This window comes from Pyxicephalus adspersus, chromosome 6 (assembly GCF_032062135.1).
Source record: "Pyxicephalus adspersus chromosome 6, UCB_Pads_2.0, whole genome shotgun sequence".
Classification (NCBI taxonomy): Eukaryota; Metazoa; Chordata; class Amphibia; order Anura; family Pyxicephalidae; genus Pyxicephalus; species Pyxicephalus adspersus.
Window position 1 is genome coordinate 103,676,810 of NC_092863.1, and position 17,219 is coordinate 103,694,028.

At 39.9% G+C, this 17,219-nt stretch overlaps 1 protein-coding gene across 1 annotated transcript in view; it reads left to right on the forward strand.

Annotated features, from left to right (window-relative positions):
• Window positions 1–16,971, forward strand: part of VCP (valosin containing protein) — a 23,487-nt gene extending 6,516 nt beyond the window's left edge. Inside the window, exons 2-17 of the mRNA XM_072413534.1 lie at window positions 3,997–4,108; window positions 4,931–5,103; window positions 6,863–7,005; window positions 7,773–7,903; window positions 8,652–8,783; window positions 9,241–9,343; window positions 10,213–10,346; window positions 10,786–10,921; window positions 11,609–11,721; window positions 12,235–12,399; window positions 12,812–12,934; window positions 13,493–13,705; window positions 13,810–14,118; window positions 14,823–14,978; window positions 15,344–15,498; window positions 16,286–16,971. Coding sequence (XP_072269635.1) covers window positions 3,997–4,108; window positions 4,931–5,103; window positions 6,863–7,005; window positions 7,773–7,903; window positions 8,652–8,783; window positions 9,241–9,343; window positions 10,213–10,346; window positions 10,786–10,921; window positions 11,609–11,721; window positions 12,235–12,399; window positions 12,812–12,934; window positions 13,493–13,705; window positions 13,810–14,118; window positions 14,823–14,978; window positions 15,344–15,498; window positions 16,286–16,388 — 2,401 coding nt within the window. The 3' untranslated portion in view covers window positions 16,389–16,971. The remainder of the gene's footprint in view (window positions 1–3,996; window positions 4,109–4,930; window positions 5,104–6,862; window positions 7,006–7,772; window positions 7,904–8,651; window positions 8,784–9,240; window positions 9,344–10,212; window positions 10,347–10,785; window positions 10,922–11,608; window positions 11,722–12,234; window positions 12,400–12,811; window positions 12,935–13,492; window positions 13,706–13,809; window positions 14,119–14,822; window positions 14,979–15,343; window positions 15,499–16,285) is intronic.
• Window positions 16,972–17,219: the final 248 nt, after the last annotated feature.

Sequence of the window (17,219 nt, forward strand, 5' to 3'; positions counted from 1 at the left end):
ATCTAACTTGCCTTAGGAAAGTCACCTTACAATCCATCAATGGAACTTGTATAACTCATCCCGGGAGCCAGCTTTCCGCTTCCATTGGGACTGAGGGCTCTTGTAAGTACAAAGACTCAACAATATTGGAAGGAATAAACGCAGGCTAAGGTCTGCCATTTTATTCTCTTCTGGTACCAACTTTATAGTTTTAGTTTTTTTCAAAACTGTCTGCACCAGAGACAATGGTCATTGCAACAAATGAAGACGGTGAACCTACCTACATGACCAGCAATACGATTCTGACAGTTCTTAAACGCTACTCATTTAATAAAAAATGCATGGCAACAATCGATACGTTTTAAATAGTAGCAGTGTCCCCAAAAAGTATAAATTGTTACATATAATCTGTGGAAGATACTAATAAGCACTATTTATATAGCGCCAACATTTTACGCAGAGCTGTACATTAAAAAGGGGTTTCAAATGACAGACAGATACAGACAGTGATACAGGGAGAGGATCCTGCCCAGAAGAGCTTACAATCGAAGAGATGGGAAAGCAGCACACAATAGGAGGGGGTAAGTTAAAATGTTTGATGATTTTGAAGCACAAGGGAACAGTTTGGTTTTGAATTTTTTTTTTTTTTTTTTCCTCTCGCGGCCTTTAATATACTTATAATTTTCTCTCTATAGGCTTTGAAAAAGATTAGACCTTCAAAACACAATGCTTCTCCTTAGCAGTGCTTAGAACAAAATAAAGAGATACACACAGAAACGTGGCTTGGACACATGCTGCACTGAATTTATAGAAAAGCTTCAGTGCTCAACCCAGAAATTTTTTTTAAGCTGGGTGGAAAGAAATTGTAGATGGGTGGCAGGCCCTGTATTGTGACCCAACTAATCAGTAACCACTCAGTAACAGCCGGGTGGTTGCTGAAAAGTGCCGGGTGGTGTGCTCAGCTAAAAGGGTCTGGGGAGAACACTGAGCTTAAAGGTCTTCTTGCTTATGATAGGTGCAGCAAGTCAAACATTAAGCCATGTTTAGGTTACAGGTCAGTGCTGAATAGCAAGAAATGACCTGGTCAATAGCTGGTAGAGGGAGGTACGGGAGTTCCCAAGATTTTTGAAAGCACAAAGTTCTTTGAAGGGATTTTTTTTCTTTCATTTTCTTGAAATGGAGCTGTACTGGTGGATATAGTATAAAGTAATATCACTTGGTTATTCAGAATATACTCTTATACTTCTATATGCCTTTTCCGATTGTCCTGAGGGTCTGCGTGCATTTATATCTCCAATCACAGACCTCATATCAAAAGGTGACCTAGAACTGCTCTGTGCTGCATTAGGCAGGACTGCAATAACATAAAAGTATTTGCACTTTATTCTTTAAGTGCATGCACATTTTAAAGCAGTCCAGGGTTGGGCTTTGCAGAACATACAAACTGTTAAGTGTTCTCACCAGCACCCCCCGGCACTTTTCAGTAACCACCTGGCTGTGTTTGGATGGTTACTGATGAGTTGGATCACGATACAGGGGCAGCCACCGGCCTACAGCTTCTACCCACCCAGCTTAAAAATATTTTTGGGTTGAACACTGTTTGGATAAAATTTAACCAATGTTACCAGCAATTTATCCAAACATGGAAACTTTAGTCTACTTTCGGTACAGCGTTTGTGGTGGTGTTCCAATTATTTGGACATCTGTTTCCTGTCCTGCGCTACAGTAGAGACAGCCAAAGTCTTATTGGTTGTGACATTGCAGATGTTTTGCGGTTTTTATTTTTTGTAAATTTGCCCGGAATAGTTTTGAAAATCAGTTAGTAGCATCACTGCAACGTATTTCTCAAGTCGGCTTTCTATCTCAATGTCTGTCTCTATTACTGCATATCCTTCTGTATGGTTCAGACGGGTTTTACAACAATTCCCAAACCGCCACTTGTATCTCTGCACTGCCCACTGTGTTGTGTTTGCAGCTTGAGATTTGGCATGGCAGTCTGTAAGTGGGCATATGTGTCTGTTCAGTACAAGGTTTCTTGACTTTACAATATGTGGCAACACTTGAAATAACCTTCAGGTCTTCAGGGAACCCCTTCTATAATTACTATACCCACATATCACACTTACATTGCTGACCATTGTCACTCTTACGGATAGCTAAAAACATCATTGGGGTCACTTATACTGACCTGGGGGGGGGGGGGGTGGACAAATTGCCCATTGCTCAACCTCCAGAGGGACCCTGATTCTAAAACGCTGGTTCAGAATGTTCTCATATGCCATAGACACTTGTAAAATGTTACCTCACATGAGCTGCCCACCAAAAATTGGTTTTCTTTGAAACTACACTCAGTGGACTTTAGACTGGTTTTCTTAAACATGACACTTGTAGTAATGTTCCAGCTAACTGCCATGCAGTTATCTGCATACTTGTTTCAGGTGTGCGATTGCAACTACTGAAATCAAAACATCAGATTTACTTTCAAACAATTGGCTGGAGGTGTTCATTTTGCTGTTGGATAATAAAGCATTTATTTTTGTGTTTTAGTGCGTTCATATTGTTGATGATCTGTACATTTAAATCCCTGAGTAAGCAGATTACATTTACGAAACGCGTTGGACTGTATCATAACAACTATACTTATCCAGGTTCTATTAGCACATTGAGCACTACGGTTTTATTTAAAGTCTGTATACCTACGATAATGTTTAGGTCGGTATTGCAGAGTTTTTTTAACGTGTTGATTTTTGTGAATATTTTTATACTTTGCTACAATTCATTCTTGTCATTTTTACATAGTTATGGTCTCTATCTAGAGTGCCCTAAAAGTTCCACCTATAGATATTTTTGTTTACTACTAATAAAGCAGAACATTAAAAAAAAATGAATAAAAAATAAAATCACTTTACTAGCCTGTTTCCGTCTTCTTTCTGGTGCATGTCATTCTGTCTAATGCTACCATCTTTATTTTTCCGGGTTCTTCTTCTCATCACCTGCACTGATTGCACAGGCATAAGACACAGGCTATGGTCAATGTCTTCCATGTATAAAATATCTTTCTATATAATATTTTATACTCTTACTATTATGTAAAAGGGATAGCCACCTTTATACATAATGTTACAAATGTGACCATGAGTCCCCTTTAATGCTGATCACCTTTACATTGCTGCAGCATGCACAATTTCTGCAAGTTTTCTAATACAGATTTCCTGCCAGATTTAGTTTGTGGAGTACAAAGATGGTGACTGCATCAACTTTTATTTCTAATCCTAGAAGTGGCCTGCATTTGGTTGACATTTCTTGTATGCAATTGCTCCAACATTTATCTCTGTATAACACCTTTACATTTAGTCCATATATATTAAGGTTTCCATTAATACAGCTTTTCATGATGTCCTGTACAAGCAGTGGGCATGCTTTTATCAATATAGGTATTAAATTTTTTATTGGATATCCATCTTTCTTACATGGTACATCAAAGCCCTTGCAGCTTACCACCCCTGTACTTGCAGAAACCATTGTGCAGGAAAAAGTATTCTTTTATAATGCTGGTTAGGGACACGAGCCATAGGAAGGCCGTGTCTGTGTGATGCAACATGTAGCAATGGTGGGAATAATTCCATAAAACACACCAAGGGAGATTTTGTCATACAGAATCTGCTGCATGGACAGGCTTCCTTCACCATAATTGATGATTTAGTAAATGCTGGAGAGTTAGTTTTTTTTATTCCTTCTTTACTTTTAGAATGTTGTCCAATGTGTGGTTTCCCACATTAAGCAATTAGTGCAGTCACATGGAGAGCCCATAGCCCGGTGTAAGCTATGATGGTTTGTAGCTTGCTCAGAACTCTTGGTTGAATGAAGTGAAAGGTAAATCTGTCCTGTGGGGAAATGTATACAATTGTACTTGATCTTTGTATTGTGCATTTAAATTTGACTCTACACATCAGGCTGTTGCTGAAAAAGAAGTCGTGCAGGTTTTCTAACACATTTTCCTCCTTTCTGTCTTTACAGCTCCAAAGGGGATGATTTATCCACAGCTATTTTGAAGCAGAAGAGCCGACCCAATCGTCTAATCGTAGATGAAGCGATCAATGAAGATAACAGCGTGGTCTCTCTGTCCCAGGTATTTACAGTTTGACATTTTGTGTGGGAACCTAAATGCAAATTTATAGATTGTTTGCTAGACTTTCAGCTTTAAAACATTCTAGGTGTAATAAAAAAGTTTGTACAAGTACAAAAAGCTTGTCAGCCAGCATGCAGCAGAGAACAAGCCTTGGTTTTGGTCTGAAAGCAGTCGTCTCTTCAGAGGTCGCAATATATTTCAGGGAGTCAAAATGAGGACACGCCATTCTGCAGGTCATGTGGGCATTCCTATATAGGTCTGCGGGGACAGGTGAACCACTACATCCACACAGAGTACAAGGGTTTTCTGCAGCATGCTGGCAGGGGATTGTCTCTTCTATTGATGCTATGGAAAAATTTTAAACCTTTGCTTATCTTTTTGTTTTCTTGTTGATGCACACATTTTCCATCAATTTTAACTGGGCTTTTACATGGTTTGCCTCTTATACGGTTAGCCATAAATTTCAGACTTTGGACCTGCTGTATGAAAAACTTCTGTTTTCCATCTTATCTTTTGCAGCAGCTGCCCTGACCACCTTCAAAGGGAACTGAATGGAGGAACAGAGATGGACTTTGTATTTGGGAATATGAGCAACATCTCTTATCTTCCCTTCAGCTCCCTCCAGTGGTGTTGTGAGAAGCGGCAGCTACAAGGGGTACATGTAACTTCAAGGTTTCCAGGCTTTGATTTCAGATCCACTTCCTTTACTTTCTAGTTCCTCTTACCAATTACTTCTCTAAGTTGAATCATGAACGTTCGAATGAAGAATAGGTTCCCCTAATCTTTAAAGTAAAACTCCTTCTCAATTATTTTTTTCTGCAGGGTAAGATGGATGAGCTGCAGCTTTTCCGTGGGGACACAGTCCTCCTTAAAGGGAAGAAAAGGCGAGAAGCTGTGTGCATAGTCCTGTCTGATGATACTTGCTCTGATGAAAAGATCCGAATGAACAGGGTGGTCCGTAACAATCTGCGTGTCAGGCTTGGTGATGTCATCAGGTAAAATTTACTTTTGTTGTGTAAGACTAATACAAGTCCTGGGATCTGACTTTCCTAAGTGGCTTTACCTGACCCTGACTGCCTGGATGGGGACACATTCTCTGGATAGGCCAATCCCTAAAAGTTTAAATTGCATGCTCCATAGAGCACTCATTTTGCCTTTTCTTTAACCAATTAATGGCCAGACTACATTTTCCCTTTCTTCCACTCACACATGTTAAAAATGTACAAAATTAGCTTTAAAGCCATTCAGATCCCTATACAGAACAGTTCGGAACCTGCTGATAGAAAGTAAAATGAGCTCACGACTTTCATTGACATCATGAATGGTTTATTTGTTATACATCACGAATGTAAGCACTGGCAGACTGTAAGGAATAATTCATTTCTATTATTCACATTAGAAGTGATCTTGTATTACCTTGTCTGATCCGTACTTGAGAAGACTGAATTTAAAGGTCATAGCCAATGGTTTATTAGCCAGTGTGTAAGGTCAGTCTGTGCATGGGGTGAAGCGCGTACTGTTCTTTCCATTCCCACGTACAGACACCGCTTCAGTTTGCTTGGGGTATGTGGTCTGTTATAACCTATAGCCCCCCCCCTGTACTAGGTGTGTTTCATCTTAATTGCCCTCGGAACATGAAACTCCAGTTATGCAACGGTCACCCTATACCCCCCTTCACCCCTCCAAAGTTTTTATACATAGATTTAAATTGTCAGGAAGCACCACATACATTTATGCCTCCTAGAGTATATTTTCTAAATTTTCTAAACTCACTACCAACAGTGCCATATTGCACAAGATTAATATAAATAAGTCCAGTTCACACTTTAAAGTGAATGCAAAATGTTGCTTTTTATTTATGTATGTGACATTTATGTAAACCTGTACTCTTATTGACAACAAGTTACCGTACTTTTAGTTAAAGCGGAGCTAAACGCAAAATAAAAACCGCACAATAAATCCCGCAGCTCTGTCAATTTGTTTGGGTCCTTGTCTTGAGCCTGGCGCAGAGGAAGCGCCTTCCTGCTCCACCTGATCTCGCTGTGCAGGCATGGGATCGGGTGACATAGATGGAGAAAAAAAATGCTCATCTCAGTCTGCGTGGGTGAGATTAGCAATTTTGTTTCTTCCACTAAAGAAGGGCTCCATCTTGGCCATGCGCAGAAAAAGCCTCCCGGGAAGCTTTGCGTTCCCATTTTGTCTTCATTGCCACAAAAAGGTGCTGCATTTTTTTTTTTTTTTTTTTTTTTTTTTTTTTTTTTTTTTAGCAGTTGATAAAAAACAGTTGTTACTTTAAATAAAAGGTGAGATTAGCAATTTTGTTTCTTCCACTAAAGAAGGGCTCCATCTTGGCCATGCGCAGAAAAAGCCTCCCGGGAAGCTTTGCGTTCCCATAGAGCGGAAACTGCATACCAGATTTGTATGCTTTTTTTTTTTTTTTTTTTTTTTTTTTTTTTTTTTTTTTTGCAGTTGATAAAAAACAGTTGTTACTTTAAATAAAAGGGTTGGCTACCCTTTTATGTAAAGTAAACATTTGAGTTTAGGCCCCTTCAGTTTCAGTGCTACAAAAGTTTACCCATTCCCACTCTGGGATAGTTTTGTTTAGGAGTGTTCCATTCTATTCCTCTGCAATCAGGTAGATTGGGAAGGTAGCAAACCTAAATGCGATACAGCTGTTGGCCTAGACCTATTCTAACAATAGGGGCAGTGTTGGTATAATACAATGTCATTTTAATGAGTTTTCTTCTCTGTCAGCATTCAGCCATGCCCAGATGTGAAGTACGGCAAACGGATCCACGTCTTGCCCATCGATGACACCGTGGAAGGAATCACAGGAAACCTCTTTGAGGTCTACTTGAAGCCTTACTTCCTTGAGGCCTACAGGCCAATCAGAAAAGGTAAAGATACATTCAGACCAGCATATAGGCTGCTTTTCTAAAGACATTGTAATCACTAAGGGGTATTTTTATAAAGCAATAAATGTGACATTTCCCAAACATTCAACGCAGGTATATTGGTCTCTGTTCTTTAAAACGCATGCATCAGGAAAGTAAACTTGTGAATGTTTGGTGACTTTCATTTTCAGAGCTTTACAAATATCCCAGCTAATCTAAGTTACCTTATATAAAAAAAATCTATAAACCTTCAATAATAAACCTTCATATTGACACAGAAACAAAAGTGAACAGTCACTTCTGTGAAAAAAATTGGGGCTATATGTCTTGCATTGTTAGAAACCTGAATAGTGCTAGCTAGCATTGCCTCCATCTGCCCTCCCATTCAGTCTCGCACTGATCTACAGGCTCCTCTTCTGTACTGAAGCTGGTTACAGTGATTTTACTGAACACCAAGCTTCTCACAGTGTGCATTAGCAGCTGTTGCAGGTTAGATAGAACCTGGGTGGAAGATGTCCAGGAACATCTAGCTCTTTTCCTCCCTAGCCTATCTGCAGCCTGTCCTTTTCATTGATTTAGAGTTCAATTCTTTCATGGAGATTCAGCATGACAAGTGGGCATTGTCAAAGCTGTATGTATGCAAATACAGCCTGCTTGGAAATGTCCAGTCATCCAGACTCGCACGCCCTCATCAAACTATGTACATGATTTCCTGCAGTAGATTATACAATTGCCAAGTGTGAATTCCTATTTTTCTCTTTGCCTGGCAGGTGACATCTTTCTGGTCCGTGGTGGAATGCGTGCAGTGGAGTTTAAGGTGGTGGAGACGGATCCTAGTCCATACTGTATAGTTGCCCCAGACACAGTGATCCACTGTGAAGGAGAGCCCATTAAACGTGAGGTAAGTGTTCCCAACCACCCCTTGTGCCTATTAATATTAGGATGCAAAATTGAAGCAAATGTAGATGTTGCTTTAGAGGTAGAACAAGTAAATGTGCTTTCAGTGCAAGATTTGAGCTTCAGTTGTAGTTGCTGTGCTAGATACAGGCTAACTGTTGTCAACTTTAGTTGTTTCAGTCCCTACCTAATAGACCCTACGACTTGTTCCTTTGTTTTAAGGTTTTGTCATGCATGTCTTTGCAGCAAGACTGACGTGCTCCAAGCATAATGCTCCACTTATTTGGTATTGCACATAAACTTACCGATGTGGTGCAATGCATGACAACCCAAAATAGTTCATTGTTTCAAAAACAAGTGTTTAGTAGTTTTGACCATGTAGTTTTGACATGAACCTGGTTTCTCTTATTGATTTTTGCCCTACGGAATTGTCATGCCATCATTTTCTTTACACAAAAAGTGTAAAAATGACCGTTTGGTGACAATTGAAGAATTTTTGGGGGTTAAAAATCCTAATATAATTGCTGCTTGGATTGTTTCTATTGCAAACATTCAATGGCTTTCTACCAATGAAGTTTAATTTTTGTTTTTTTTTTTCCATTTGGTGAATCCATTTCAATCATAAGATATCTTCCAGAAAACTTGGTTTCCTTTTAAATAAGACTTTAATTTTGTGAAAGTTTGAACCTTTTAATGACAATCTTATTCTAACTTTTACTGTCTAGTAATTCTGGTAACACGTTTTCCAACAGGATGAGGAAGAGTCTCTCAATGAAGTGGGTTATGATGACATTGGAGGATGCAGGAAACAGCTGGCTCAAATCAAGGAGATGGTAGAGCTCCCACTAAGGCACCCTGCACTCTTTAAGGCCATTGGCGTGAAGGTAATATATTCAAGAACTTTAAGTTTTGCAATGTGGGGTTTTTGGAAGTTTAGGTATTCCATACACAAATATTTATGCTTCCGGTATACTGAGTTTTTCTTATTAGTGAAATAGAAAAGATCTGTAGTTCAACATGATGATTCGTAGGCAAGGTGATAATGCCTAGGATTTCAGTGCTTCATATATAGTGTTGTCTAATTTAACTACAGGACATTATAAGCTGCCAGCAGATATTTTTCATCTTTAATTTGGAGCAAACCTTTAGAGAGTGAATGCACATGTATTGAGATGTTCTGAACGTTTGTTTAGCTCAGACATACACTTTAAAGCTTACCAATGTTGCATACAGAGCAGCAGTTGTGGGTCTGAACCCACAAAGCTGAAAATTGTGTTTGTATCTTTAGGGGGAAATTTCTTGATTCATGCAATGACCTATGTTCTTTACTGTATATTACAGCCTCCTCGTGGTATCCTGCTGTATGGACCCCCAGGAACTGGAAAGACCCTGATTGCTCGAGCTGTAGCTAATGAAACCGGCGCCTTCTTCTTCCTTATCAATGGTGAGAAATGTTTACCTGCTTTTTAAGTACTTGTTTTATCTTCGCATAATTAGATATTTAAACAGATTTTTTTTTTTTTACATGATTGGATTGAAGTGAATATTTGTACAATTTGAAGATTCTGAACTAATAAAAGGAATGCAGGAGGCTCAGCTACGAGGAGAGATTAGCTCAACTTAATCTATTCTTCCTTGAGAAGAGACGTTTAAGGGGGATACAATCACCCTGTATTAATATATAAATGGTCCATATAGAGAACTCTCTTCCCAATTACTCACTTTGAGATCACTACAAAAACAAGGGAGCACTCTGTAAAAAAATGTGGAATCGGCTCCCTCAGGAAGTAATGTCAGCAACTACTATAGATTGCATTAAGAAAAAGCTGGATGTTTTTCTAAAAGTACAGAATACAACTGGGTATTAAGGCTTTAAAGTAAAAATAACAGTGACTGTTGATCCAGGAAACATCCGACTGCCTCATTGAATCAGGAAGGAATTTTTTTCCCCGTTGAAGCAAATTGTACCAAGGTTGTTTTTTTTTTTTTTTTTTTTTCCCCTCCTTTCTCTGGACTAACTATGTCCATAGGGTTTTATATCTCGGATATGTTTATTTCCTTAGTGGTTGAACTTGATAGACACGTCTTTTTTACAACCTGACCTACTATGTAACTATGTTTGGTAATCTATCCTTGGTGTGTAGTTTTTGTATTAGAAATGTAATCTCATTTTCAAGAGGAACATCTTCTGAGCGGAAAAAGACCCAATATTGCCCTTGTTGGTCTCCTTTTTCTCCTGATCCTGCAGGGGATGGAAGTCTGCCAATTGTGAAAGTCTCTCTTGATCAATTTGTGTTTACTTTGTTATCTTAGGTCCTGAGATTATGAGTAAGTTGGCTGGTGAGTCTGAGAGCAACCTGCGCAAAGCCTTTGAGGAAGCTGAGAAGAACGCTCCTGCCATTATCTTTATTGATGAACTGGATGCCATTGCCCCCAAGAGAGAAAAGGTGGGTTTATATGAATAGCCCTTTTACCAGCTCTAATCCTTTCAGTTATGAGTAAAGTTTTGAAAAAAATCTCCTAAATGAGAGAAGAGCAATGTCCTCTAGGACAGCAGTCACAAACCGGTGGTCCGCGGCTCTGGACGGTGACCCCATCCCCCCCTCCCCGAGTAGAGTCAGGAGAGGGGACCACACTGGCGGGGCGCACCGGTCATAGCTGCGGACCACTTCCCCTATACAAATCCCAGGCTCAGAAGTGGGCGGGCTGTGTCCCTGAGTTAATAAATCTGGTTCTAAAGGGATTGAGGCCTGCTAAATTCCCATTTTTCTCTATCATGTTTCAGAATGTGAAGGCAAACCCCCAATACCTACAAACATTTTTAACTGTAGGTATAAATAAGTTTATGGTGTACACTATAATGCATTTATCTATAGGTTTCTGTAGACACATGGAGAAGTGGAACGTCGTATTGTGTCTCAGCTGCTAACGCTTATGGATGGTCTGAAACAAAGAGCGCATGTCATCGTCATGGCTGCAACCAACCGACCCAACAGCATTGACCCAGCTCTCAGACGTTTTGGTGAGTTATGATGTGTTGGCGAGCAGTCAGTAGAACTTCTTCTCTTTATCAAAGTAATTGTGTATTTTGCTGTGACGCTCTAACTCTTAACATCTGTAATGTCTTATCTGTTAACATCAGAGACTGCATCCTTGTTAAGAGAGACTGTTAAAGACTTCTTATATGAGATGTCTGCCATACTTTTATTAGAACAAAGCAAATGCACCCTGCAGGTAACCCTCAAGTATCCAGCTTCCTTATAGAGAACTGCATATTTACATAGAGTTAAGTTATCTAGTGTGTCCCTATTCTGTGACCTACAGTACTGTACATTCCTACTCCACAGATTTATAGTTACCAAGGTTTACACAGGTGACGAGTCTCTTTATATCACATCCCTGATTACAACTAAATAGTGCATTGTTGTAGAAGTCTAAGACTGTCCCAAAACTGAAGAGGAGTCCCACTTAAATCTGTTGGTCTCTACTGTGCAGGTGCATCTCCTGTAAAGTTGGAATAAGATTGTAGAGAAAAAAGGGACTTGCAATCCATCTAAATTTAGCTAAAAATCTTTGCAAGGGGGAGGATGGAATGCATTAGGTCAGAAAATGGCACACTTAATAGTTATGCTTTATGTGTATGTTTAAGGCTCTAATGTTTGTTTTTGGGCAGCTGAAAGATTAACAAATGGTTCTTGTTTCTATTAAGGTCGCTTCGACAGAGAGGTTGATATTGGAATACCTGATGCTACTGGCAGACTGGAAATTCTTCAGATACACACCAAAAACATGAAGCTGGCTGATGATGTGGATCTAGAACAGGTTTGTGTTCATATTACATTCACAACAGATGTGTTAATTTTGTGATGCCTTAAATCATTCTTGTTATATGTGCTTTCACTTCAGGATTACAGCTAATGTGGACCAAAAGGTGATGGAGGTTTACCAATCCTTCCTTTGCCCTGCCGTTAAATAAATCCAGCTGCCTTAGTGTCACCTATAAGATTTACCCAGGCTTTTGGTTCTCTACAATAATCTTTAATACTCAGGATTTGCCATATTACCCAAAATTCTGTGTAAACACTAACTGAGGGTGATTTGATGAAAAACAGAAATAAAGACTGAAAATGCAGCTCTTACAAACTTTTCTAATGCATACATGATGCTGTTTGGTGCACCATTATTCCCTTGTCCATGCTGTGTGTTCATAATGAGAAGGGCAGAACTAGCTGCATGGACCCAGTAACAAACAATGATTTTGAAATTAAATTGAAAAAGAGGATCTTGCTATTAAGTGTTTGCACTTTGTGATGGTTTCTCTCCTTCTCTGTTCAGGTTGCAAATGAGACTCAAGGTCATGTTGGTGCAGATCTTGCTGCACTCTGCTCTGAAGCCGCTCTCCAGGCCATCCGTAAGAAGATGGACCTCATAGACTTAGAAGATGAAACCATAGATGCTGAAGTGATGAATTCATTGGCTGTCACTATGGATGACTTTAGGGTATGTATAATGCTGAAGAAGAATTGTCTTAAAAGCCTTTACGTGGCCTGGGGCAAGAAAGCCCTCTTACTAAATAAACACCTTAACAATCTGTGCTTTTGTACTGACACTTAAGTTGTTGCTGGAAGTGATCTTTAGTCATGGTCACTAGTGACAGGAACTAAAGGAGTACAGTACTGTTCTACAACTGTAACTTTGCCATAAGTAAACTATAGAGGTCATAATTGCCCTCTGATCTGCCGTGCAGAATCTCTAAATGAATTTGCTGGGACAGCTGTGCTTACACTGGACTTTCTCAAGATTGAGATTTTTATTCTTGCATGGCTATATCCTTTTAATAAAGCATTACCATCCTCTTAAAAGTATCTCTTGGGTAATGTGTGCCTTTTTTTTTTTTTTTTTTTTCTTGCAGTGGGCACTTAGTCAGAGCAACCCATCAGCACTGCGCGAGACAGTGGTCGAAGTGCCGCAGGTCACCTGGGAGGATATTGGTGGTTTAGAAGATGTTAAAAGGGAGCTGCAGGAATTGGTACAGGTGAGTCTGAATGCAGCTTTTGCTTCATCATACATGAACTTGTTCAGCAAGTCGTAACTAGTAATCAGTTTGAAGAAAGACCAAATTCAAGTTTAATCTCACAAATTTCTTGCAAAATTTTCAGTTGAATGGTTTAAAAACTTGTTTAAAAAATTGTGTTCGGATAGTATTTGCTTTCTTACAGTATAAAGTTCTTTCCAGTTTAAAGGAGTGTTGCAGCTCCCTTGCTGCCATATTAAAATGTAATGCTGTAATTCTGGGTATAGGGGAACAATGGGACTTTTTCATTGTTAGAGCTGCTATTTTGGCAAGTCCAATAGTTTGTTCTTAGCCCTGTTAGTTTGGATGTTGATCAGACTTTGAACTCACACAGGGCTTTTGTTTTTCTGGTCTCCAGTGAGAATGCAGGGCTGTGGGGGAGTGAAGAAAAGGGCATGTAGCTTTAGAATGCACTGCTATGGAAATATATGGCAAGTGTAGGCACATTAAAATGATCATTAGTGAACCATTAATATCCCTTTCCAGCACCTAATACTATTTTACTGCCATTAATTCCAGTATCCTGTGGAGCATCCTGATAAATTCTTGAAGTTTGGCATGACCCCATCCAAAGGTGTGCTTTTCTATGGACCACCTGGATGTGGTAAGACTTTGTTAGCCAAGGCCATCGCCAATGAGTGCCAGGCCAACTTCATCTCCATCAAAGGCCCCGAGCTGCTAACCATGTGGTTTGGAGAGTCAGAAGCCAACGTCAGAGAGATCTTTGACAAGGTAAGAGCCTCTGTTTGAATGGATTGACTTGAAGTTTCTGGGTTATACTGGAAACTTTGTTAGTTGTGTATAGAAAATCAATTGATTTTTGTTTTGTACTACAGGCTAGACAGGCTGCTCCATGCGTCCTGTTCTTTGATGAATTGGACTCCATCGCCAAGGCCCGTGGTGGCAACATCGGTGATGGTGGTGGAGCTGCCGACAGAGTCATCAACCAGATCCTGACTGAGATGGATGGAATGTCCACGAAAAAGAACGTCTTCATCATTGGCGCCACCAACAGACCTGACATCATTGACCCAGCCATCCTGCGTCCTGGCCGTCTGGATCAGCTCATCTACATTCCTCTTCCTGATGAGAAGTCACGAATTGCTATCCTAAAGGCCAACCTGAGGAAGTCTCCTGTTGCCAAGGCAAGTCACCCTTTCTCCAAAACTCTAACATATAGGTTTGGCATACTGAAAACTAGTAATGTAAAAATACATAGGCCCCTGTTGCTGAATTCAGCTTTGAAAATGCTAGCTTTTATTTTTTACATCCACATTGCTAGCAATTCATCTACCATTTGCTAATTGCTTTCATTAATTAACCCTTAATGATACAGAATCTTGTTAGCAAGGTGGAAGTCACTTCACATCATAATTGGAGTGACTCAACAGGAGTCACTCCCAGTTTTTTCCTGTTGCTGACTAGTAGTTACCAGCATCTAATTCAGCCACCTCATTAAACTAAAAAGCCCATAACTTGAAACTTTAGCAACAGTGCTAAGTTGGCGTTTACATTATGTAGGTTTGAATGGACATGGTAGACAGGTAGATTCGTGTCCTATCTGTAAATGTAAATCTGGTAAGTAAGAGGGACGGACCAGGAGTCTCAGCAGCTGAGGACCTCCCACAGAATAGAATGGTAATGTAATTACCATTAAAACAGTTGTTCAGAATGCACAACAGGAAAGGTGGATGATCAGTGTCTGCTCGGGTGGAGGGAATGGCAGGTATCTGTGTTTAAAACAGAATAAGCAGCAGATGGAGCTATTTCAATGAGACCCTGCCTAAAAATAAATCTTGGTTTATTCTATGTATATTACAGTGAATGCTCAATTTCTTTTATTTTGCAGGATGTAGACCTGGACTTCTTGGCTAAGATGACCAATGGGTTTTCTGGTGCTGACTTGACCGAGATCTGTCAGAGAGCCTGCAAGCTGGCAATTCGTGAATCCATCGAGAATGAGATCAGGAGAGAACGGGAGAGACAAACAAACCCTTCAGCCATGGTATGTAGGAGTTTTCAGACGGCCTTCTCGCTTACTGTACTTTCCTTGTTTTTTTGAAGGCCAGAATGTCTATACATCTTTTCCTTATATTCACCTAAAATATTGCAAGTGGGGAAAAAAAGTATTTTGTAAATCTCAATAAAGCACATTATGCCTTGTGTTATAGCTCTGAAGTCCTTAGGGTACCAAAAATACATTTTGATATTCCGGTAATTTACTTGACTATTAAGTTATATAAGGGCGGCCAGCACACATCCACTTTTGTGGGGATTCTACACATGGGTAGATTTTCAGGATACCCCTCACCTGTCAGGCTGTCATGTTTTGATTGTTCTGATGATGATTCTCCTATGTATCTATTGCAGGAAGTGGAAGAGGACGACCCTGTACCCGAAATCCGTCGGGATCACTTTGAGGAAGCTATGCGCTTTGCCCGCCGCTCAGTCAGTGACAACGACATCAGAAAATATGAAATGTTTGCACAGACCTTGCAGCAAAGCCGCGGCTTTGGCAGTTTCAGGTAAACTAACAGTTTGGGTATACAAAGCTGTTTTGAAACCTTCATCTTTTAACCCTTGAAAAAAAACAGGGAGAATGCTAAATACTTGGCATGCACATTCTTACATTTGCTTGATCCGGACCTAATTTCAAACACAGGCCTCTCTGTGCATTTGGTCCCCAATAGCAAAATCTTCTCCTCTCTGTTTCTATTTCCAAGAGGTTCTTTTGCTGTGGTGGTGGTCAGGTTTTGAATGGCATAGAGACGATGACCTTTATTTTAGTGCTGTTCTTCATGATATTTTCATGTTGTTCTGTGGTAACGGTATACCATGATCGCAGTGTGTGTTGATACCCTGTGCTCTGAGGAAGTGTGTTGAATGAATATAGCCATTTAATAATTCCCCCTCTGCCTGGTGGGGCTGGGGACTAATCACCAGATTCTGACAAATCATAGAAGTTCTTAAGATTTCTTTTGCTTGGATTTGTTACGCAGAGTATCCATTATCCTTGTCTCCTTGCACTGCAGATGGAAGGGGGTAATGGAATAAATGACTGAAGTTCCCACAGTATATGGTAACATTAGCAGAGCAATGAAGTCAGATGGACTGCGTGTATGTCCCATTACAATACATATACAACCAGCTGATTTGCTTCGTGCTTGGCGTAGTTAGAAATGGAGGGCCACTGTTCATATAGATCACCAGATATTTTGTAAAACTTCAGCTTTTTATTAAAATAAGATTTGTTGGAAGTAAGACATTTCTTGCTAATACCTTAATGCCAATATTTGATGTTTTCTCTTTCAGATTCCCCTCCGGAGGCCAGGGAGGATCCGGTCCAAGTCAGGGAGCTGGAGGCGGCGCTGGGGGCAACCACTTTGCCGAAGAAGAAGACGATCTGTATGGCTAGATGGACCCCTGATGCCGTCCTATCTGTACAGCAAAGAAATTCCTAGTTGAATGGACACTCTGTTTTTTCATTACTCAGAACAGAATAGCTGTGCACCCCACTCTTGCATTTTTGTTTTTGAGAAAAGGGGTGCAAGATCTCTGGATACAGGCTCAACTTCTGTCACTGCTCTGAAGGGAACCTTTCATTAGATCCACACAGTGAATTATTTGCTGTAACACGTAAAATCTGAATAAATATTAGCAAGGCAGGTGGCTTTCTGCCCCAAGAGCTGTGCATATATCAAGCTATCTCCAGGTTTGCCTCTTCTGGCCTGTGAGGTCGCTGACAAGGCTGCAGAAACTGCTCAGAGCCAGCGTGCACAACACTGCAGACAGAAAGCTACTTACTGGGCTGCCTGGGTTATAAAACTATGTTTTTTTCCTTTATATTTCCCTATATTTACTGCATTACTGTGTTTTATAGCAAAAAATCCATGGTGTGAATCTGGTTAAAGATTCACTTTAAATATTGATGTTATTGAATTAAGAAAAAAAAATGCAGGTTGACGTCTAACGTGAGAATAAACTGACTGTTCACTGATTCTGTTTTCTTTTTTGTCTCTTATGTGTATTTCTGTATTCTAGCTATAAAAGTGACCTTGCAGGTATCCATTAAATAAAAAATTAAATATACATGTTCCTATAAACAACCAGCCTAGTAATACATTTGTGATTGTAGGAGTGGAGCATGTAACTGTGTAAGGGTTTGTATTATGTGGCTCATGTGATGTGACGGACTTCTTGCTATAGATGGAACTTTTATTGACATGTGAGAACAATCAAATGTGGC